This window comes from Mobula hypostoma, chromosome 5 (assembly GCF_963921235.1).
Source record: "Mobula hypostoma chromosome 5, sMobHyp1.1, whole genome shotgun sequence".
Lineage (NCBI taxonomy): Eukaryota > Metazoa > Chordata > Chondrichthyes > Myliobatiformes > Myliobatidae > Mobula > Mobula hypostoma.
In genome coordinates this window covers 162,007,184-162,029,585 of record NC_086101.1, presented here as the reverse complement: position 1 = coordinate 162,029,585, position 22,402 = coordinate 162,007,184, and the positions used below count along the sequence as shown (strand labels likewise).

The 22,402-nt window shown below is 38.7% G+C and overlaps 1 protein-coding gene across 5 annotated transcripts in view; it reads right to left on the bottom strand.

Annotated features, from left to right (window-relative positions):
• The window catches only part of polk (polymerase (DNA directed) kappa), a 74,225-nt gene continuing 51,823 nt past the window's right edge, over nt 1-22,402 (bottom strand). For all 5 annotated transcript variants that reach the window (XM_063049267.1, XM_063049265.1, XM_063049268.1 and 2 more), the window contains exons 8-15: nt 22,083-22,207; nt 19,382-19,548; nt 14,816-14,848; nt 10,319-10,415; nt 9,974-10,145; nt 7,682-8,773; nt 3,436-3,487; nt 1-1,894 (exon numbers count right to left, since the gene is read on the bottom strand). In XM_063049267.1, coding sequence (XP_062905337.1) covers nt 1,810-1,894; nt 3,436-3,487; nt 7,682-8,773; nt 9,974-10,145; nt 10,319-10,415; nt 14,816-14,848; nt 19,382-19,548; nt 22,083-22,207 — 1,823 coding nt within the window. In that variant the 3' untranslated portion in view covers nt 1-1,809. The remainder of the gene's footprint in view (nt 1,895-3,435; nt 3,488-7,681; nt 8,774-9,973; nt 10,146-10,318; nt 10,416-14,815; nt 14,849-19,381; nt 19,549-22,082; nt 22,208-22,402) is intronic.

Sequence of the window (22,402 nt, the reverse complement as noted above, 5' to 3'; positions counted from 1 at the left end):
ACGTCTGATTTTTTGGGTTCAAGATCACATTAGAAATCCAATTCAAAATCTTGTCCAAAATTCCACTGCAGCAAAGGAGTTAGTGATGGATTCCTTCTGAGGAATTGTTAAACTAAGTCTCATCTGTTCTCTCAGATAGTGGAAATGATCTCATTGCCTTAAAAAAAAGGTATCCCTTATGTCCTGATCAATGTTAGTTTCTTAATAAAACAAACACCACAAAATATTAGCTGAATATTACATTTCACTTTTGTGGCAGCTTGTGCAAGTATGCCCATCAGCTACCAACTTCCTAAATATCATTCATTTTCAAAGTAGTGCTGGAGATAAAGAACACTGGAGGTCACACTAATTGAAGCTGTGAAATTTACAATGTAAAAGTAAGTCCTTCACATTTGAACATCTTATATTCACTTTCTCCTCTTGAACAATTTTCAATATATTTTTCTATTTTGCAACAACAGTAATTTTGGGTGCATTGGTACACTGTCTATTTTTGGGGTGATCAGTATTAAACAGAAATAAACTAGCACAGAACCATTTTACAATAATTGTAAAACGCTTTGGTGACACTGCAGCTGCAGTTTTGCTGTTCTTACTTATATAATATATTGCCAGAGGTGGTGCAGTGAATGTACACCAGAATGGTTTTTTGGATAGAGGGACAATCATACAGGGAGAGATTAAGCTACCAAAACCTATTTTCCCTAAAAATGAGAATGGGCAGGGATTACACTGAAACATGCACAACTCTGACAAGGAATGACGTGCTTGGTGCAGGGAGGCTGTTTCTGACGATGACGTTGGTGAAGGAGGGGCCTAATACTCTGGTCATTAGCTCAGGAAGTGGTGCAAATCATTTCTGACTGAATGTACTGAAGGAGATGGAAAGATTTCTAATCATGGCATCAAGGTGTATTGGGAGAGAATGGGAATGTGGTATTGACATAGGAGATCAGACACAATTGTACTGAATGGCAAGGTAGGCACAGGTCAAATGGCCAACTACCACTAGTTTGCAATATTTTCTGTTTTGCAAGCTATTCCTCAGCTTATTGAGCTAAATAAAGCACTTAAACTGAGAAAATAAAGCAAGTAATTTGTTTATCAAAGGGCCTCTCTGTGTGCAGTATAACTGCTAATGCTAACAAATAAATGTTTTAGAACAAGATGTCACATTATTAGTAAATGTTTCACCAGATGACTAGGTACATTAAAACAGATCCAGAAAAACTGAACATGCAAATGCAGATAATGCAGATTTTAATGCAAATAATGGTATATATGAATAAGGCTGGACAGAACCAAATCTCACCACGTCAACCAAGAAGTACTGTTTCACTGATAGAAATACTTAAAAACTTTCATTAAAATAATTCAATTATAGTTTTATATATTTTCATAAATAGCTTATAAAATATTAACAATTAATCATACTAAACATATAGAATTTAAAAATATATTACTCTGAAATAGAGAGCTTTTTTACAATTTTTGCATATTACATGATATAAGAGCCTAATTATATTCTTTATTTCAAATTTGTACTGTTTCTTGTAAATAGTATTTCATAGATTCATTTATTACAATTAAATTCAGTTGATAAAGTTAGTTATACATTATTGATGAAGGTATGGACATTTGAAGTCTGACTTAACTATGTGATGAACAATTCTTTAACAACCTAATCAATGTAAAGTCGCTGATCTGTAGAATCTATTAAATACTTCAACAAAAGTGCTTGCTTACATTTATATTACAGGCAATTCAAAGTGAAATAAAATCAAATATTTGTTACATTGCAGCTTTTCATTTAAAGAATCTGTCAATTGTGTTTATGGAACTATTGCACCTCGCTTTCTTAGTTATTGGCTGCTGGGCTGTTGATCCAGTCCTGAAAATGAGTAAATATTAAAGAAGTATATTAAAAAAAAAACAAAGCAGCAAGAGACAACTTGAGTAATTTAACTTTTGCTGGGATTTCCAAACAGGGCTGAACAGAATACAATACCGAAATTCTAAGACTGCTGATTTTCCATCTGTTAAGTGTTGGTATGAATATACATATCTATTCTTCAGAATACACTGGAATATGATCTATATTAAAATAATCAGAGCAATTTAATGTTTAAAATTTATTTTGATAATTGCTCGCATTGAGGAAAAGCAAGAGAGGAAGGTAAAAAAAAATCACTCCTTGATATTGTGATCTTATTAATTCTTGTACAAATGGTACAGAAAACGATTAACTTTTGTCAGAGTGAATTGATGAACATACACTCATCTACAACTCTTAGTAAAGTAACCTTCTAAGCTTACTAACATTTTAACTTCTGTAAAGCAAAATCAGACATCAGCTGAAAGACATGCAATCTTGAGAATCAGAGAAAACATGTCTGGTGCCACTGACTGGTGATGCAAGGAATCCACAGGAACACAGAAGAAAGATATTAAAGATTATCCCAGTGCTAGTCTGTGCGAGCAAGTTCATCCTTAATGTTGCCCTATTGCCTGAAACTAGAAACCAACAATATGCTTTTCTCAAACAAGAGAAGATCTCCAGATGCTGGAAATAAAAGCATCACACACAAAATGCTTTTCTTATTTAGCAGATATTACAAAGGATTCCTACTAAATTCTCCTTATCTATTTTTGAAAAGCAATAAACATCCCTTTCTCAAGACCTTGAGATTGGGCAATCATGCAGAAAATGATCAGATTTAACAATAGTTATGCTATCCTAAAATAACGAACACCATTAAAAATCAGTGAAAAATTTGTATTACTCAGAAAGAATAATGACCACAGATAACAGAACATGCCCACAAGCCAGAAGTATTCCAAAGGCAAAGCTACAGATGTTGGTGCATTATGCAAACACAAGAAAATCACAGATGCTGGAAATCCAAAGTAACACACAGAAAATGCCGGAGGCCTGAGGAAGGGTCTCGCCTAAAAGGTCGACTATTTTCTCTTTTCCATAGGTGCTGCCTGGCTTATATAATTTGCTGAGGTTAGAATTTAGTAAGTAATGAATAAAATCTATGAAAATAAATTATAAATATACTGCAGTAAAACTGCCTCCTCACAGCTCCAGAGCTCTGATCCTAACATTGGGTGCCATCTGTGTGGAATTTATATGTTCTCACTTTGACTATGTGGGTTTTTCCCTCAGATATTCTGCTTTCTGCCCACATGACAGGCACATGCTGACTGGTAGGTTTTGTGGCTTTTGAAAATTGTCTCCAGAATAGGCGGTTGGTAGAAGAATATGGGGCATGTGAGGGGAGTTGATGGAATACTAGAGGAAAAGAAATGAGATAGACATAGATGGTTATTTGATGGTCACCCCAGACATGATGGGTGAACACAGCCTGTTTCATTTTTATCGCAATGTATAAATAGCAATATTGCAAAGTAACCTAATTATCTCACCTTTTGGTTCGAACAAATGAATTTGAAGATCCCTTTCCAATTTCTGATGGACCTAATAATAAAACAAAGGAATACTATTAATTCTCCCCCAAAACACAGTAACTAAAACAAAAGAATTAACTGTCAAGTTCACCAGTCATGTGGCCCCGGACTTTTCTATTTCTTCCAGCAGTGATCAGAGCTATTTTTCTCTGGGATTGGCTCCAAGCTAGTTACTGAGCCTTCCCAGTTATAAGTAGCTGCTTTGTTGCCATTCAATCCCATGTACAAGGTTGAAGACCATGGTGTAATTTGCATAATAGTGTCCTGTGAGAACTTATCAAATTCAGAATCACACCATTCTCCACTGCAACTCTCAAATTTTATCATCCTTAACTGTATAACATCATCCAACTCTAGGGAGTCACCAAACAGACTGTTACAACTTCTGGGAAATGCTAAATTTTCTCCCTCAAGTTTACCACCTCACTTAAGAACATACCCAGAAAGGTGTAAAAATTTTGAGCAGTGCATATAAAATGTATAAACTACAATTCTATTCTGCTAGTATTTTTCCTACTAGAAAGGATTGAGTGTTAAAACTCGCTGTGATGTTAATCTACTCAACTTCTGTTTAAACATATTACCTTGATGTTACAAAGTCATATTTTACAGATATGATAGCTTCAGTCTTAGTCAGAAATTAGTTAGTTATTGAGTCACAGAATCTTAGAAAAGGACAGCACAGACACAGGCCCATCGGTCCATCTAGTCTGTGCCGAACCATTTGAACTGCCTACTCCCACTGACCTACACTGGGACCATAGCCCTCCAGACCGTTACTATCCTTGTATCTATACAAACTTTTCTTGAACGCTGTAATCAAACTTGCATGCACCACTTGCGCTGGCAGCTTGTTCCGTACCAACACGACCCTCTGAGTGAAGAAGTTTCCCCTTATGGTCCCTTTAAACTTTTCACATTTCACCTTTAAACCGTGTCCTCTAGTTGGAGTCCCACCCAACCTCAATGGAAAAAGTCTTCTTCTATTTACCCATCTATACCGCTCATAATTTTGTATACCTTCATCAAATCTCCCCTCAATCTTCTACATTCCAAAGAATAAAATCCTAACCTATTCAATCTTTCCTCATAACTCAGGTCCTCCAGTTCCAATACCATCCTTGTAAATTTTCTCCGAACACTTTCAACCTTATTTAGATCTTTCCTGTAACCAGAACTGCACACAGTACTCCAAATTAGGCCTCACCAACTTCTCATACAACTTCAACATAACATCCCATCTCCTGTGCACAATACTTTTGATTTACGAAGGCCAGTGTGGCAAAAGCTCTTTATGACCGTATCTACCCGTGCCACCGCTTCTAATGAATTATAGACTTGTATTCCCAGATCCCTTTGTTCTGCTGCACTCCTCAATGCATTACTGTTCACAATGTAATACCTAACCCGGTTGGTCTTACAAAAGTGCAACAAGTCACACTTGTCTGCATTAAATTCCATCTGCCATTTTTTTAGCCCATTTTTGCAGCTGGTCCAGACCCGCTGCAAGATCTGATAAGCAACACACATAAAAGTTGCTGGTGAACGCAGCAGGCCAGGCAGCATCTATAGGAAGAGGTACAGTCGACGTTTCAGGCTGAGACCCTTCGTCAGGACTAACTGAAGGAAGAGTGAGTAAGGGATTTGAAAGTTGGAGGGGGAGGGGGAGATCCAAAATGATAGGAGAAGACAGGAGGGGGAGGGATGGAGCCAAGAGCTGGACAGGTGATTGGCAAAAGGGATATGAGAGGATCATGGGACAGGAGGTCCGGGAAGAAAGACGGGGGGGGGGAGGACCCAGAGGATGGGCAAGGGGTATATTAGAGGGACAGAGGGAGAAAAAGGAGAGTGAGAGAAAGAATGTGTACACAAAAATAAATAACGGATGGGGTACGAGGGGGAGGTGGGGCATTAGTGGAAGTTAGAGAAGTCGATGTTCATGCCATCAGGTTGGAGGCTACCCAGACAGAATATAAGGTGTTGTTCCTCCAATCTGAGTGTGGCTTCATCTTTACAGTAGAGGAGGCCGTGGATAGACATGTCAGAATGGGAATGGGATATGGAATTAAAATGTGTGGCCACTGGGAGATCCTGCTTTCTCTGGCGGACAGAGCGTAGACGTTCAGCAAAGCGGTCTCCCAGTCTGCGTCGGGTCTCGCCAATATATAAAAGGCCACATCGGGAGCACCGGACGCAGTACATCACCCCAGCTGACTCACAGGTGAGGTGTTGCCTCACCTGGAAGGACTGTTTGGGGCCCTGAATGGTGGTAAGGGAGGAAGTGTAAGGGCATGTGTAGCACTTGTTCCGCTTACACGGATAAGTGCCAGGAGGGAGATCAGTGGGGAGGGATGGGGGGGACGAATGGACAAGGGAGTTGCGTAGGGAGCGATCCCTGCGGAATGCAGAGAGAGGTGGGGAGGGAAAGATGTGCTTAGTGGTGGGATCCCGTTGGAGGTGGCGGAAGTTACGGAGAATAATATGTTGGACCCGGAGGCTGGTGGGGTGGTAGGTGAGGACCAGGGGAACCCTATTCCTAGTGGGGTGGTGGGAGGATGGAGTGAGAGCAGATGTACGTGAAATGGGGGAGATGCGTTTAAGAGCAGAGTTGATAGTGGAGGAAGGGAAGCCCCTTTCTTTAAAAAAGGAAGACATCTCCCTCGTCCTAGAATGAAAAGCCTCATCCTGAGAGCAGGTGCGGCGGAGACGGAGGAATTGCGAGAAGGGGATGGCGTTTTTGCAAGAGACAGGGTGAGAAGAGGAATAGTCAGGACTCTGTACTCTGTACTCTCAAACTTTCGCTTTTGGAGGCCTCTGACTTACTACGTATACCTTTGCCAGAAAATAGCCTGTCCCAATCCACACATGCCTTTCTGATACCATCAAAATTAGCCTTTTTTAATTTAGAATCTCAATCCATGGACTAGATCTATCTTTTTCCACATTTACTTTGAAACTAATGGTATTATGATCACTTAATGCAAAATGTTCCCTACACAAACCTGTCAGCTGCCCTGTCTCATTCCCTAATAGCAGATCAAGGATCACACGCTGTCTCATTGGAACTTCTACGTACTCATTAAGGAAACTTTCCTGAACACATTTGACAAATTCTATCCCATCTAGTCCTTTTACAGTATGGGGGTCCCAGTCAATATGTGGAAAGTTGCAGTCACCTAGTTTAACAACCTTATGCTTCTTACAACAGTCTGTGATCTCTCTACAAATTTGTTCGGGTGGTCTGTAATATAGTCTGATTAACATGGTCATATCTTTCTAATTCTTCAGTTCCACCCATAATGCCTCACTAGACGAGTTCTCCAGTCCATCTTGATTGAGCACTGTCGTGACATTTTCCCTGACTAGTAATGCCACCCCTCCTCCTTTAATCCCTCCCACTCTAAAACAATATTGAGCTGCAAGTCTGCCCCTCCTGCAACCAAGTCTCACTAATGGCTACAATACTGATGCATGCCCTGAGCTCACCTGCCTTTCCTTCAATACTTTTTGCATTGAAATATACACAGCTCAGGACGTTAGCCGCATCATGCTCAACCTTTTGATTCTTGACTTTATCAACATCTGTCTCCACAGCCTCTCCACTATCCGTTCTGGCACTCTGGTTCCTATCCCCGGTAACTCTAGTTAACCCACCTCCCATGCAGCACTAGCAAACCTTCCCACTAGGATATTAGTTCCTCTCCAGTTAGGGTGCAGACCATCTCCTCTGGTACAGGTCCTACCTTCTCTGGAAGAGAGCCCAATAATCCAAAATTCAGATGCCTACCCTTCTACACCAGCTCCTTAGCCACATGTTAAACTGTATGATCTTCCCATTTCTGGCCTCACGAGCACGTGGCACTGGTTGCAATCCTGAGATCACAACTCTGTAGGTCCTGCCTTTACCTTAGCACCTAACTCTCCATTAATTGTTCTCCATTGGAGCAAGTAATGGAATAAAGTTTCCCCACTGCTCTCAAACTTGGGACACTTAAGAATATTAAAAGTTTCTTACTCAGCATGCAATCTATTGGCCTTTGTTGTCTGTCAAAGAAATGATTGGGCCTCTATTCCTTGGTCTGGTTGATTTATAAGAGACCACACATGACAAAATGAATGGGTTTCAAAAGAAATATTTCCTTTTAAAAGGCTCTCAATTAATACTCATTACTGAAATTGATTACGTGGAAATAAGGTTGCTCACCTACTTCCTTTGAAGTGCAGTCATTGGAAAATAGGTGTGTTGATCTTTCAGTAAGCTCTTGTATAACCCCTTGATTTAGGCAGATATCAACATGCCCGTTGAACAATGAAAGATCTGTTGTTTCTTGCCTAATGTTGCAAACTGGACATACCAGACCAGTTGGTTCTGCTGACTCTGAAGACAACCTTCCTTTTAACGATGTAGCATGCCGTACTGCCTGGGCTGACTGTTGCTGAGGACCCAGTTTTGACAGGTTGAGTTGTGTAAACAATGGGTAATCTAACCTGCTCGTATTAGATTTAGTTAAATCCAGCTGAATTGAATGAGTATCTTTACCAGACATAACTGAGAAATTGCAGTGGTCTGAAAATTCTTCTTCTAAAATACGTTTATCTTTAATGAGTGTCAGAGATCTATTAGATGGCTGCATGTGATCTTTAAGACAAGTCTGGTTACTAGATTGTACAATCGGACAGGTAATGTTTTTAACTAATGATTCACCATTAAAGCTGTTATTTTCAATCCTTCCATGCAAATCTACATCCGTAATTCTCGGATACATTTCTGAGCAGCTCTCCTGATGTTCTGTTCCTTTTTGTTCATATGGATCCGTTATTTTTTCATTTTTAAAATTAGTGTCCAAGATACATGCGTCCTTCATGATTGTACAGCTTGCCTTTGCTTCCCCTACTGTTACACATAGGCAACAATCAATATGGTTCCTCAATTCCTCTGAAGTTGATATACCTACTCTTTTTAAACATTTTTGGCACTTATCAGCCTTTAACGCTAGAATCAGGCCACCATCCTTGGGCTGCATATCATCCACTGTGCAAGCTGGGGGCGTTATAGCAGGTGTGCACTTTTCTTGTTGTTTGACTGCAAGAACCTGGCTATTTTGCTGTCGCTTTTTATTGAAGAAACTTTCTCCTTTGGATGTTTCTGCTAGTTCTGTTGGGTTCTTCATGTCTACGCACTCAAAATCAGAGCTGCAAATCGGGGTCTCAGATTTTCCAGTTTGGAAAAAATTGATGATGCTTTTCTGGGGAGGTTTTTTCTCATCCTGATGGACAAACCCAGAAATTCGTACACCTTACAGGAGAAACAATAATATATTAATTGAGCAATAGTGACAATTTAATAATACTGAGTGGTTCCCATGAGACTTAAAGGAGAGAAAAATTCAAAGATATACTACATAGTTAAAAAAGTATGAAAAAGAATAGATCCTAATATCAAATAGCAGTGGAATGAATTAACAAACTAGACCAAGTATTTGTCAGGAATCCATGCGACAATGTCCAGCAGTCTCTTCTCCTCAAATAGAATTAAAAGCAAGGAAGCAAATTAGACTAAGCTGAAGCCTCATTCTATCAACTGGTGAAATACCAATGGCTTGGTATGACCCAAGAAAAATGTGGAAGGGAGATTTCAGACTAACATTAGGAAGCATTTCTTTACACATCGAGTTGAGGACACATGGAATAAACTCCCTAGTTGTGTAGTCGAGAGTAGTACCTTGGAGACTTTCAAATCAAAACTTGATAGTTACTTCAACACACTGTATGAATAGGAATTTGGCAAGCTTTGTTGGTCCAAATGACCTGTTCTTGTCAAAAACTTTCTAATGTTCTAATGATACAAAATATGCCAAATAAAGTTTTAAAAAATTAAAACAAAGGTTGTGATTCTCTTTGTTACCGATATGAAATTACATCCAACTTTTATAGCTTTATACATAAGAAAGGTAAATGTACTGTTAATCCTTTCATAATAGCTGTCATTATTCCAAAATTATGTAACTTAGCCCTGGTATATTAACAGAAAGCTATCGGCTTGTTCTGTCTTAAGTTATCTTAAAATGCTCATTACATTCTATGATTCTTACTGCTTTCATAATCAGTAAAGTAGAATAGGTTAAGCTGAATCCTCCAGGTCATTCATTAACGTTCTTTTTTTTGAACTTTTGGCAGTGCATTTTCAGTTCTGAATAAAAGTTTCACTCAGAGTCTTTCTTTTTTCTGCAGAAGCTGACCACTTTATATTTCAAATAGTTGTCTACTATTTAGATTTTACACAATTGTTATTTGCATTGTGTCCCCTTGAGTTTGCAACGTAGGTAACCTGCAACCAGTTGAATTTACAATTTCCTGATAACAGTCTACTTTTGCCATCTCATCAAAGGGAACAAAAAGGGAGTCTAGTCAAAATTAATGACAATTGGCTATTGAACTAAAGAAACATTTATCTGACATTGTACAATTATATTTGGAAATTCCTGTTAAGTGTTACCCATAAGTCTGAGTCTCAATGGCTGAGGATGTAGGTTCTCAAGCTCAGTCTTCAGTAATTCAGATGCAACAGCATAAATTTCTTCTTCCTTAGAAACAGCCGATGGAACTGTACAGGCTCTTGTCTTCACTTCAAAGTTTATATTCTTCAATTTTAGAGTTACAGTCTTCCCCTAAAATTTTAGAAGATTTATTTTACAAAGTCTTAAAAATCCTCTATATACTGAACACAGCTTCAGGTAGCATTCATTATTTTTGTGAAGTACACCATTAAACCTTCAAACTTTACAACGTTTAAGAGGAAAAAGACTTCAGAAATACTTTGACAAAACGAGAAAAGCTGTACCCTTAGTCCCTCCTTGTGGAGATCTTCCTCAAGATCATGACAAAGTTCACGGCATAAGCTGAGCTGCTCCGATGCCTCACTGATTTCATTGAAAGTCCTAGAATTCAAAAATAAATTCTACTTCACACAGGTTCTAAAGTCAGAAAATACGTTGTAGAAATAGCAAATAGCTTGATGACAGTAAATGCCTACAAGTCACGTATGTAAGAATGCATGCTAAAGAGGGAACCCACACTAGTTTCAGCTGAGGCTGGTGGGGGTTGGTATTCTAACAAGCAAGATGTGTAAAGAATTCTGTATATTTGAATTATGAATCCTAAGTCATCACATACAAACTTAATTAGGTCCAACATCAAGCAGGTAAACAGTTTGCTTTATGACCTCTGTGTGGTGCAATTTATCAGTGATCATTCTTTGAATGAGAACTCACTGAAAAATGAATTCATTGCAATGGAATTGATTTACAGCAGATCTTCCCTGTGTGCAGTGGGTGAAATTTGGGGAAGTGCACCACACTTCCCAAAGAATGATGACATTATGCCATTAGAGGTGGGCATGATCATCTTTTTGGAACAAATTCATTACCAGCAGCACCACTCATAAAGAATTCAACTACTGATTTCCTGCGGGACCTCTCAGTGCATTTGGGCTTAACTTACATTTGCAAGAAAAAGTTTGTGAATCCTTTGCAATTATCCGTGATGAAAAAGCGAGCCTGCAGAGAGACTTAGATAGTTTAGGGGAATGGGCAAAGAAGTGGCAAATGAAATACAATGTTGGTAAGTGTATGGTCATGCACTTTGGTGGAAGAAATAAACAGGCAGACTATTATTTAGATAGGGAGAGAATTCAAAATGCAGAGATGCAAAGGGACTTGGGAGTCCTTGTGCAGGATACTCTAAAGGTTAACCTCTAGGTTGAGTTGGTGGTGAAGAAGATGAATGCAATGTTGGCATTCATTTCTAGAGGTACAGAATATAAGAGCAGGGATGTGATGTTGAGGCTCTACAAGGCACTCGTGAGACCACACTTGGAGTATTGTGTGGAGTTCTGGGCTCCTTATTTTAGAAAAGATATACTGAAATGGGAGAGGGTTCAGAGAAGATTCATGAGAATGATTCCAGGAATGAAAGGGTTACCATATGAGGAACGTCTGGCAGCTCTTGGGCTGTATTCCCTGGAGTTCAGAAGGAGGGGTGGATCTCATAGAAACATTCCGAATGTTAAAAGGCCTGAACAGATTAGATATGGCAAAGTTATTTCCCATGATAGGGAAGTCTAGGACAAGAGGGCACAACTTGAGGATTGAAGGACATCAATTTAGAACAGAGATATGGAGAAATTACTTTAGTCAGAGGATCATAAGTCTGTGGAATTTGTTGCCACGAGCAGCTGTGTAAGTCAAGTCATTGGGTGCATTTAAGGCAGAGATAGATAGGTTCTTGATTAGCCAGGGCATCAAAGGGTATGGGGAGAAGGTAGGGGAGTGGGGATGACTGGAAGAATTGGATCAGCCCATGATTGAATGGCAGAGCAGACTCGATGGGCCGAATAGCCTACTTCTGTTCCTATATTTTATGGTCTTATCTGGTTTTCTGCATTATTTACTCATAAAATGTGGTCTGATCTTCACCTAAGTCACAAAAATAGACAAACACAATCTGCCTAAACTAATAACACTTAAACAATTGTAATTTTCATGTATTTATGGAACACATTGTTTAATCATTCACAGTCCAAGCTGGAAAAGGTATGTGAACACCTGTATTTAATAACTGGTAGAACCTCCTTTAGCAGCAATAACTTCCACCAAACATTTCTTGTAGCGCTGATCAGACCTATACAACGGCAAGAAGGAATTTTAGCCCATTCCTCCATACAAAACTGTTCCAGTTCATCATTTTTCAGGGATACCTTGGCCTTCTAAAACACGAATTTTCTTCTTTTTAAACCATTCTGTTGTTTATTTACCCTTGTGTTTCGGATCATTGTTGCAGCATCCAATTTTTATTAATCTTCAGGTGACGGACTGCCACCAACATTCTCCTGGAAAATGTCTTGATACAATTTTGGATTCATTGTTCCCTCAATGATTGCAAGCTATCCAGCCCCTGAAGCAACAAAGCAGCCCCAAACCATGATGCTCCTTCCACCATGCTTCACAGATGGGATGAGGTTTTGGTGTTGGTGCTCAGTGCCCTTTTCCCTCCAAACATAGCAGTGTGCATTTTTGCCAAAAAGTTTAACTTTTGTCTAATCTGTCCACAGATTTTTGTCCTTGAAGCGTTGTGGAACATCCAAGTGGTCTTTTGCAAACCTGAGACACGAGCAATGTTTTTTTTTGGAGAGTGGTGGTTTGCTCCATATTGTCCTTCAATTCTTGTTCAGTGATTTTCTTATAGTGGACAAATGAACAGAGACTTTAGCAAGTTCTCGAGATCTCTGCTGTTACCCTTGGGTTCTTTTTCACCTGCTTCACTGTTGCACATTGTGCTCTTAGTCTTTGCAGGATGCTCACTCCTAGGGAGAGTAGCAACAGTATTGAGTTTCCTCCATTTGTAGACAATTTCTTTCACTGTGGACTGATGAACACTCGGGTCTTTAGAAATGCTTATGTAACCTTTTCCAGCTTCATGCATCTCTACAATTCTTCATCTAAAGCCCTCTGAAAGTTGTTTTGATCAAAGCATGATGTACATGAACAGATCTTTCTTGAGAAGAGCAGGCTGTGTCAGTAACCTAACTTTGGATTTTTTTTAAATCAGGCAGGGCACCTCTATAACACACACCTCCAATCTCATCTCATTGATTAGAACACCTGACTCCAAATAGCTTTTGGAGACGGCTTTACCCCATAGGTTCACATATGTTTTCGAACCTAGACTGTGATTGTTTAAATGGTGTATTCAGTATTGACGAGAAGTATAATTGTTTCTGCGTTATTAGTTCAGGCAGACTGTGTTTGTCTATTAACGTGACTCAGATGAAGATAAGACCACGAATAATTAATGCAGAAAACCAAGTAATTGCAAGGGATTCACAAACTTTTGCAACTGTATGCCTATATTTATCATCAGTGTTTTACTATAATACTGCAAGAACTCAAATTTTGAGTGCCTCCATGCATAACTAAATTACATATTAAAATGATGATGATATGAATCAAAAAAGGCCAGAAATACAGACAGAATTGCATCAGTTATAATGACTAGCTTCCTCATAAAAATATTATTACATAACACCAGAGAATGTCTAGACCTGTGACTTGTAAATAAAAACCTCTTAAAATTCAATTTATTTTCTTCCATAGATATATGTATAATACCAAATATATTGTGCTGCTTCTGAATTCCATTGCCGTGAAAATTTATTTATTCTGGTTTGAAAACTGATAAATAAGTTGATGGATTCCTATACACAAGTGATTATCACGATGGTGACCTTGCACGGGAGCATTTCCTGCTTTTTGCCTCAGCGAGTTTGAAGATCTTTGCAGGAATATTCACCAAACAGCTTTAAGCTTTTTTCTGCCACAAGACTAGCCAAATTGTTCAATCAAAAGTCAAAGTCACTCTCAGCAAAAATAAATCCAGTATTGTGACTGATTAACCTTGTTTCTCCTTCTCAATGTCACCTTAATATTTGACCATTTTACCATCTTTCACACCTGTTCACCAGAATTCACTACTGCTGTGAGTCAACAAGAAAATATAAAATTTCTTCCACTCAAACACAAGTAAAACCTGAGAGTCCTTAAGACCAAAAGACCATAAGACACAGGAGCAGATTTAGGCCATTCGGCCCATCAAATTTCCATTAGCAAACATCAAAACCCCTTCTACCTTGCCAATCCAGCTGAAAATATTTGTCCCTGAGATCAGTTATAAACTTCAAACTGCAACTAATGGCAGTGCTGCCTAATTTCACTGCTTCGGTACAGTCCATATCACCTCTGCTAAAACTCATGTATTTATCACCAAAGTCAATTTCATTCAATGTTTTGCTGGTATTTCAAGCACCAAATTATCAAGGTCCAAATTATTCAAAACCCTGTCAGCAACATTATGCACTGTCCCTATCTTTGCTCGTCTCCAGTGGATATTCATCTCCCAAAACACTGAATTGAAAATCTTTACTATTTATGAATTTCTGGTTACCTTATTTTACCCTAATCCCCAATCTCTTCCAGCCCCATAATCCCAGATAGTTTTTTATGATGATCCTGCATTCTCTGTCCCACCAGTATTAATGTGGCCCTAAACTCTCTTAAGTTTCTTTCTAATTTTCTGCTTTCTACTTCCCATTATATACTTAGAATGGCTTTGATCATTTTCCTTTGCTTGTACCACTGCTCTGTAAAGAATTTTGACCACTACATAAAGACAAGTAATCATAATTCATGTTTTCATATAGGCTTTAACAAAGAGCTAAGCAATAGGAATTATTAAGAGCAAAACTTACAGCCAAATCAGATGTGAAATACTAAAGAGGGCTCACCTTTCTGTGCTCATACTCTTCCGATCACCATCTCTACAACAATAAAAGTTATTATTGTTAACAATACAATTTTCTTCAAAATATATAAAGCTAACATGTGGAGATATTTTAAGAATGAAGTTTAAATCTCTCTTCAAACGAAGATGATTTTGCATTAATATACATCTGCTCTTTTAATTGCAGCAAACATCATTTGTGCATTTACATTTATATTAGTGCTGATACAATCAATGTATATAGATTATGTATTTAGACATAATTGGTGGCTATCTGCAATGACATATCAGAATAAATGTAGAAAGAAATAGAATTAAGTTTAAAAGGAATTTGGATAAGTAGTTAGATAGAAATGGCATAGAGGGGATATTGGCCTAAAGCAGGCAAATAGGATTAGTGTAGATAGGCAACACATTTAGCATAGACACAGTGTCCAAAGGAGACCAAGTCTGCGATGTACGATTCTATGATTAGTCCTTTAGTACTGCATATGATTAGGCAGTGTACAAGACATCCAGTGCCATATATTTGGGTCCATAATACACTTTCATGTTATAGTTTTATTGTATATTTATTAATGTCATTCACAGGTTTCAGAACAAATAAAAAGATAATTTCTAACACTGCATAATGACCTAAATTACTTCTCTTTTTTTTTGAGAATGCACGCTTTCAATTTAACAACTAAATAAAAAACTGACATTTTGCATTTTGCTAGCATTTTTGCATTGCTTCACATTTCAGACTTACGGTTTTCCTTTACAATTTTAGTTTCAGTGCCATGTTCATTTTCCACATAATTCAACAACTGCAGAGCTAGATGTATAAAGAGCTTTAGTTTAAAAAAAAAGGCCCTAGGCAAGCTTCTTTTTTTAAAATAAGTTAATTTAAGACAGGAATGGAAAGGCAGGTGATGTATTCCAACTGCAGTATTTAGGACCTGATTTAAACCATTTATGACCCATACCCAGAGAAGGAGTATGCAGCTGTATCACCTTCTGCACAAGAGTTGAATAGGTGGCTTTCAGCTGGAATGCATCAGGAAGGGGAAAAGTTACTTGAATATTTTATTCCATGGAGCAGTCACACCCCTTTGAAGAAGTACTGCAAAACTCATCAGTCAAGATGGACGGGTGTGTGGGAAAGGTAGCTTTTCAGGAGTTTCAGTCCTTTTACTTGTCCAATAGATAATACAATTTTTGCAGACTATGTGGGTGAGTGCAAAGACTAAAGGGAGAATAAGCAAATTGAACACAGCATCATGGTTCCTAATACATAATATCATCTTCCCTTCTTCAACTATTAAACTACTTGGATGTTTGTTGAGAGATTTGAAGTGACATCAGCAATTCTTTCCTCACAGTTAATAACACTTCAACCTACTGTGAGAGAAGCTTTAGCAAAAGTCTTCCAGAGAGCAAATGATCACACCATGACAAAAGTCATCACTGATACCAGTAACACTACTTTCTGCCTTTCAGTTCTTTTCATTCACCACTAAACATATGCCATAGAATGCAGGACTCTGCTTTATTGGTTTATTGGACTATAAAATTATTATGTGACCCAGAGCCTAACGTGATTCAGCTCGGACAATCCAAACTTAACTCTTGATAATTTTTTCCCCATATCTAACCATCACCATACATATAACAATATCAGATATGCTATTCTTCTAGTTTGGGATGAAACAACTCACAATGATCAAGAACAGAAAGGACATGGGGTAATTATAAACAAATCATCCCTACCTGGTAAAATATTAATTTATTTGTCCAACGAGTTTGAGAGACCTTCAGACACAAGAGTGAACAGGCAGGGAATAGAGGAATACAGACCTTGTGCAGGTAGATGGGATTAGTTGAGATTGTCATTGTGGTCAGTGGAGACACGGTGGGTCAAAGAGCCTGTTCTTGCACTGTCTGTTCTATGCTCTATCACATAGTTCACATAAGATATACACTTGACCTCATTATGATCCTGCTCCTTATTAAGTCCTCTGAGAATATACCTGACCAGTGAGACTGTTACTTCTTTGTATTATGGCTATTCCAAATGATTCCCAAGATGACATACTACCGTTTATTTGACCCTAAAGCCTGAAAAGTTTCGATATGGCTTTTATTTTTTAAAAAAACCTATAGCTGACCTGTGAACCATAATTAAAAATAGCCATCTTCCCAACAGAAAGCTTGGAAGTAATTCTTGCTGGATATAAACATCCACAGATCAGCACACAATACTGTATACTGACTCAAAAACCTAAGTCATGCCACGCCCAAGTTGCATGTGTACTCCACAATACATTTTTATTTACTTTCTAGGTGGTGTTTTCATTTATTTGAATCAGTTTCATTCTTTGTATTTGCATTTGAAACAAATCCATGCTGTGTCTTGTTGGATAACTTTCAGATTCCAAGTTAAATTTCCCAATCCAATTAGATCATCTGGACTGAATATACAAAATGCACAGCTAATACTAGAAAAAAACACAGCTCAAAAACATCTACAACTATTTAACCTTCTCCTCCCACTAGATGGCCATAAAGCTCATGAAAAGTTTCACAGATTCCCTGCTGATCGACACTCACTGCCAAGGTCTTTCTGGCAGCATTCTTTATAAAAACAAAATTTATAACTTGGACAAGATTTAAGATAAAAAGTAAATCTGATCCCCATACTCTCTAGCAACATCCATTTATAATCTATTTTCTCTAAGAATCTGAAATGTGTCAAATTGTCCTTCTTTCATTTCCTATTTAAATCATTTTAGGCAGCTTCCTCCCATCTTTGTCACCAGTAACATTCTTTGGGCAAGGTGGTCCTCATATGCAATTCTCTTGATTAACAGCATAAGATTTTGTCTTCCTGTAACATGACTCGTCAGTAATCAACCACTTTCACACGATTCTTACTAAGTCTTAATTCCTCCTGCAATGGCACTTCAGGCTTCGCCCTACTGCAAATTGCTCCTTTGTCCTATCCATCGCCGCAACTTAAAACTAATCTATATTCTCACTTTTGCAGTTCTGTAAAGGATCCTTAGTTTGAAACTTTCTCTTTCCACAGCTGATGCCTGATCAGAGAGGTTAAGAGAAAACTTAACAAAGGTATTCAAAATGATGAGTAGCTTTAATAGAGGAATTTGGCACTTACTGAAAATGTGATTGAATCATTGGAAATCTATCCCTACAAACTGCTATGATTTCTTACTAGTTTCAAAATCCTTCTTGAGCCTAACTTTTTAAAACACATGAACAAAAAAAAATTGCTGGAAGATCCTAATGAGCGAAGCAGCAACTGCGAAGATGGTTGACATTTTCGGCCATGACTGTGTATCAGGACAGAAGTTAGCCAGCATAAAGTGGTGAAAGGAAGAGGTGAGACAGAGGTTAGCAGGTGATAGTTGGAAGGCAGTTGATTGCAGATAGAGCCAGGTGGGGCAAGGGAGGGAGAAGGTAGAGGCTGGAAGGTGATCAATGGAGCTAGGTAGGGGAGGGGTGTTGGGCAGATGGGACCAGATGGTGGAGGAGATAGAGAGAGTAGGCAAGAGGAGAAGAAACACAGATAGATAGGTGTGTAGGTTACAGCCAACTGTAAATGGGAAAAGTGGACAAAAGGAGAGAGAATCCTGATGCACCAAAAGAAGTAGGAACATCGGGTGCCTGAAATTGGGCAATTCAATATTCATACTATTGAGTTATATACTACCAAAATGGAATACGAAGTTACAAGACAAGATCTTCTAGTTTGCATTTGACCTTGCCTTGACAGCAGACAAGGCAGAGAACAGACAGGGATTAGGAAGAGGAACTGAAGTGACATGCAACCAGAAAGTCAAGATGGGCATTTTGGACTGAGTGCAAGTGATCTGCAAAATGGTTGCCAGATCTACCCTTGGTCTCACAAATGTAGAGGAAGCCGTATCAAGAGCACCAAGTGCAACAGATGAGATTGGAGGGGATGCACATGAATCACTCCACATAGGCATCACTAATTTTTAAACACAATGATTTGTCACATGTATATCGAAACATACAGTGAAATGTGCTATTTGCAACACAGTCCGAGGATGTGGTGAGGGAAGCCCGCAAGGATCAACATGCTTCCAGTGTCAACATAGCATGCCCACAACTTACTAACCCTAAAACCGGAGCACCTGGAGAAAACCCATGTGGTCATGGGTAGACTGTAAAAATTTCTTCCAGACAGTGATCTTTCAACCCCAATCTTTCAGATCACTGGTGCTGTATAGAATTACACTAACCTCTACCGTGCTGCCCTTCAAATCTTATCATCTGTCACAACTTCAAATATTTTCTTATTTGTAGTCACTTTGCTATTCTACTTAGGTGAGATATAATACATTCCAAATGTATCCAACTTGTTTTTCAGGGGAATGAATTGTTAAAAAAGTCTTAACTCAGTATGTTCAAATTCTAAATTCTTTAACACATCCATTTTTCAGATAGTGTTCTCAGTTTTTAATTTAATAACATTTTAGCTGACTAATTATGTTTGTAACAACTGATAACACACTACACAAACTTCCAGAAGCAACTTATTTACCTTTCAAGGTGTGTCTCACTCAGACCAAGTGAGATCTGTAAAAAATGGTACCAGGTACTCTCAGAGAACAACAAGGACAGCAAGGCCCTCTGCTGGTACAGTTCAGTGCATGTTGTAATTCCTAATGCATTCAGCATTTTTTCTGTTACCTTTCCTATACCAGGTACCTGCAGATAAAAGTAGCAAGCAGAATATTTTATTAGTGTAATATCTAAAGGGTAACAATATTCTCCAATACAGTACCTTTAATATGGTAAATCATCCCATCACAAGAGCATCATCAAGCAATATCTGACACTAAGCCACAAGGTTAGCATAACTAAGTTATTACCTTGGTCAGAGAGATGCAATTTCAGAAGTGTCATTATGGGGAGAGGAGCAGAGAGATGAGAGAAAGAGACAGAGAGGATGAAGGATAGGGGTGGGGGACAGGAACACTCCACTTACCTCTGAAGAATCTGGACAGTTAAGACAGCTACATTAGACTATTGTTTATTGACTACATGTGGTTAGACCAGGATAGAGTACTGGTGATTTCTCTCCTAGGAACTGATATTTGAAAGCTTCAGTTCCTAGAAGTGAACATCACCAATATCCTGTCTTGGTCTAACCATATTGATGCCACAATCAAGAAAGCACGCTAGCACCTCTATTTCCTCAGGAGGATAAGGAAATCTGACACGCCTCCTCTGACCCAATTTGTATTGATGTACTACAGAAAGCATCCTGTCCAGATGCATCACAGCTTGGTATGTCAACTGCCCTGCCTGAGACCACAAGAAACTGCACAGATATGTGGACACAATTCAGCTCATCTTGGAAAGCAGCCTCCTCTCCACGGACTCTGCTCTTCTCACTACTTCCAAGTAAAGCAGCCAGCAAAAGTAAATACTTTACCCTGGACATTCTCTCTTCTTCCCCTCGTATCAGAGACTGAAAGCACGTATAACCAAGCTCGAGGACAGCTTCTATTCAGCTGTTATTAGACTATTGAATGGTCCCCTAGTACAATAATATAGATCACTGACTTCAGAATCCAACTCATCATGGTCTTGCACTTTATGGTCTAATTGCACCACACTTTTTCTGTAATTGTAACACTTTATTCTGCAGTCATCCACTGTTGTAATGAACTGATCTCTATGGCTGATAATGGAAAACAGCCTTTCATTGTCCTTTGTACATGTGGCAATAATAAACCAATTTACCACTCCACTATTTTTAGCCAGCTTTTCCAGCAGATTTGTCAGCTCAAGTCTTCTCTAACAAATCTTGCAAGCTCACTCTAGCTGTTGAAACTTTTCAAGTGAGTCTGTCACTCTTAGTTTTGAGAGAGAAGCTGACATAAATGCAAATATTTAATTTAAATAAAAAATGAACTTAAAGATCAAGTTTTAAACATGTAAAACCAGATACAAAATTCACAGGACATGTACGGGGATTAGGAACTAAAAAAAATTGATCAAAAGTCAACATAAATTCCAACAAGCAGGAGATTAACCTGACATAGACTGCAAAGGATAAATATTATAAGGAACTTTAAGTCATTTGACAAGGTCCCGCATGGAAGGTTGGTGAGGAAGGTTCAGCTGCTTCAGTCAAGATGAAGTAATAAATTGGATTAGACATTGGCTTTGTGGAAAAAGCCAGAGAGTGGTAGTAGATGGCTGCCTCTCTAACTGGAGACTTGTGACTAGTGGAGTGCCACAGTGATCAATGCTGGGTCTGTTGTGTTTGTCATCTGTATCAATGATCTGGATGATAATGTGGTTAACTGGATCAGCAAACTTGCAGATGACACTAATATTGGGGATACAGTGGACAGCGAGGAAGGCTATCACGGCTTACAGCAGGATCTGGACCAGCTGGAAAAATGGTAGAGAGAATTTAATGGAGACAAGTGCAAGGTGTTGCACTTTGGTAGGACCAACCAGGGTAGGCCTTACACAGTGAACAGTAGGGCACTGAGGAGTGTGGTAGAGCAAAGGGATCTGGAAACACAGGTCCACAATTCATTGAAAGTGGTGGCACAAATAGAAAAGGTCATAAAGAAAGCTTTGGTACATTGGCCTTCATAAATCAAAGTACTGAATACAGGAGATAGGATGTTCAGTTGAAGTCGCATAAGACCTAATTTAGAGTATTGTGTGCATCTTTGATCACCTACCTACAGGAAAGATATAACTAAGGTTGAAAGAGTACAGAGAAGATGTGGGAGGATGTTGCTAGGACTGGAGGATCAGAGATATAAGGAAAGGTTGAACAGATTACAACTTTATTCCCTGGAACGTAGAAGATTGAGGGAAGATTTGCTCGAGGTATACACAATTATGAGAGGTATAGATAGGGTAAATGCAAGCAGGCTTTTTCCACTGAGGGAGGTGGGACTACAACTAGAATTCATGGGTTAAGGGTGAAAGGTGAAAGTTTAAATGGTTCGGCATGGACTAGGTGTGCCAAAGAGCCTCTTTCTGTGCTGTACTTTTCTATGGCTCAATTCTATTACATGGAATCATCAGCCTCAGAGTGATATGGTCACCTTGATGGATAAAATAGGAACTTCCTCTAAATTGCCCAGGGTTTTAAACCTGGCTTTTTTGCACTATAGTATTAGCGATGGTGTAAGGAGATTAACCACTTCTCAAGTTGATGACTTTGACTGTGTATATGTAGAAACAATAAAATCTACGCAACAGGTTACCTTTCTAATAGGCATATTCTTTACGAAGTTCAGCACAGCATCACTGTCTGCTGGAATTTGATACTGACCATTTGGCTTGTTTACTTCACTGCACACTTTGGACAACATCATGTTTGGCGCAATTCCTAGAAAAATCAAGTTAAGCAGTAATGATTTGTTCAGCATCACTTGGCCACTGAGCCAAGTGTACATATAGCAGCATACGTGCGTTGAACTCATTTCCAATGAAATCTGACCAAAATACAGTATATAGGGTGTTCAATGAAATAGACTACACTCTAGTTGACAACTTGCTGCAGGTTAACAGAATTGGGAAATGA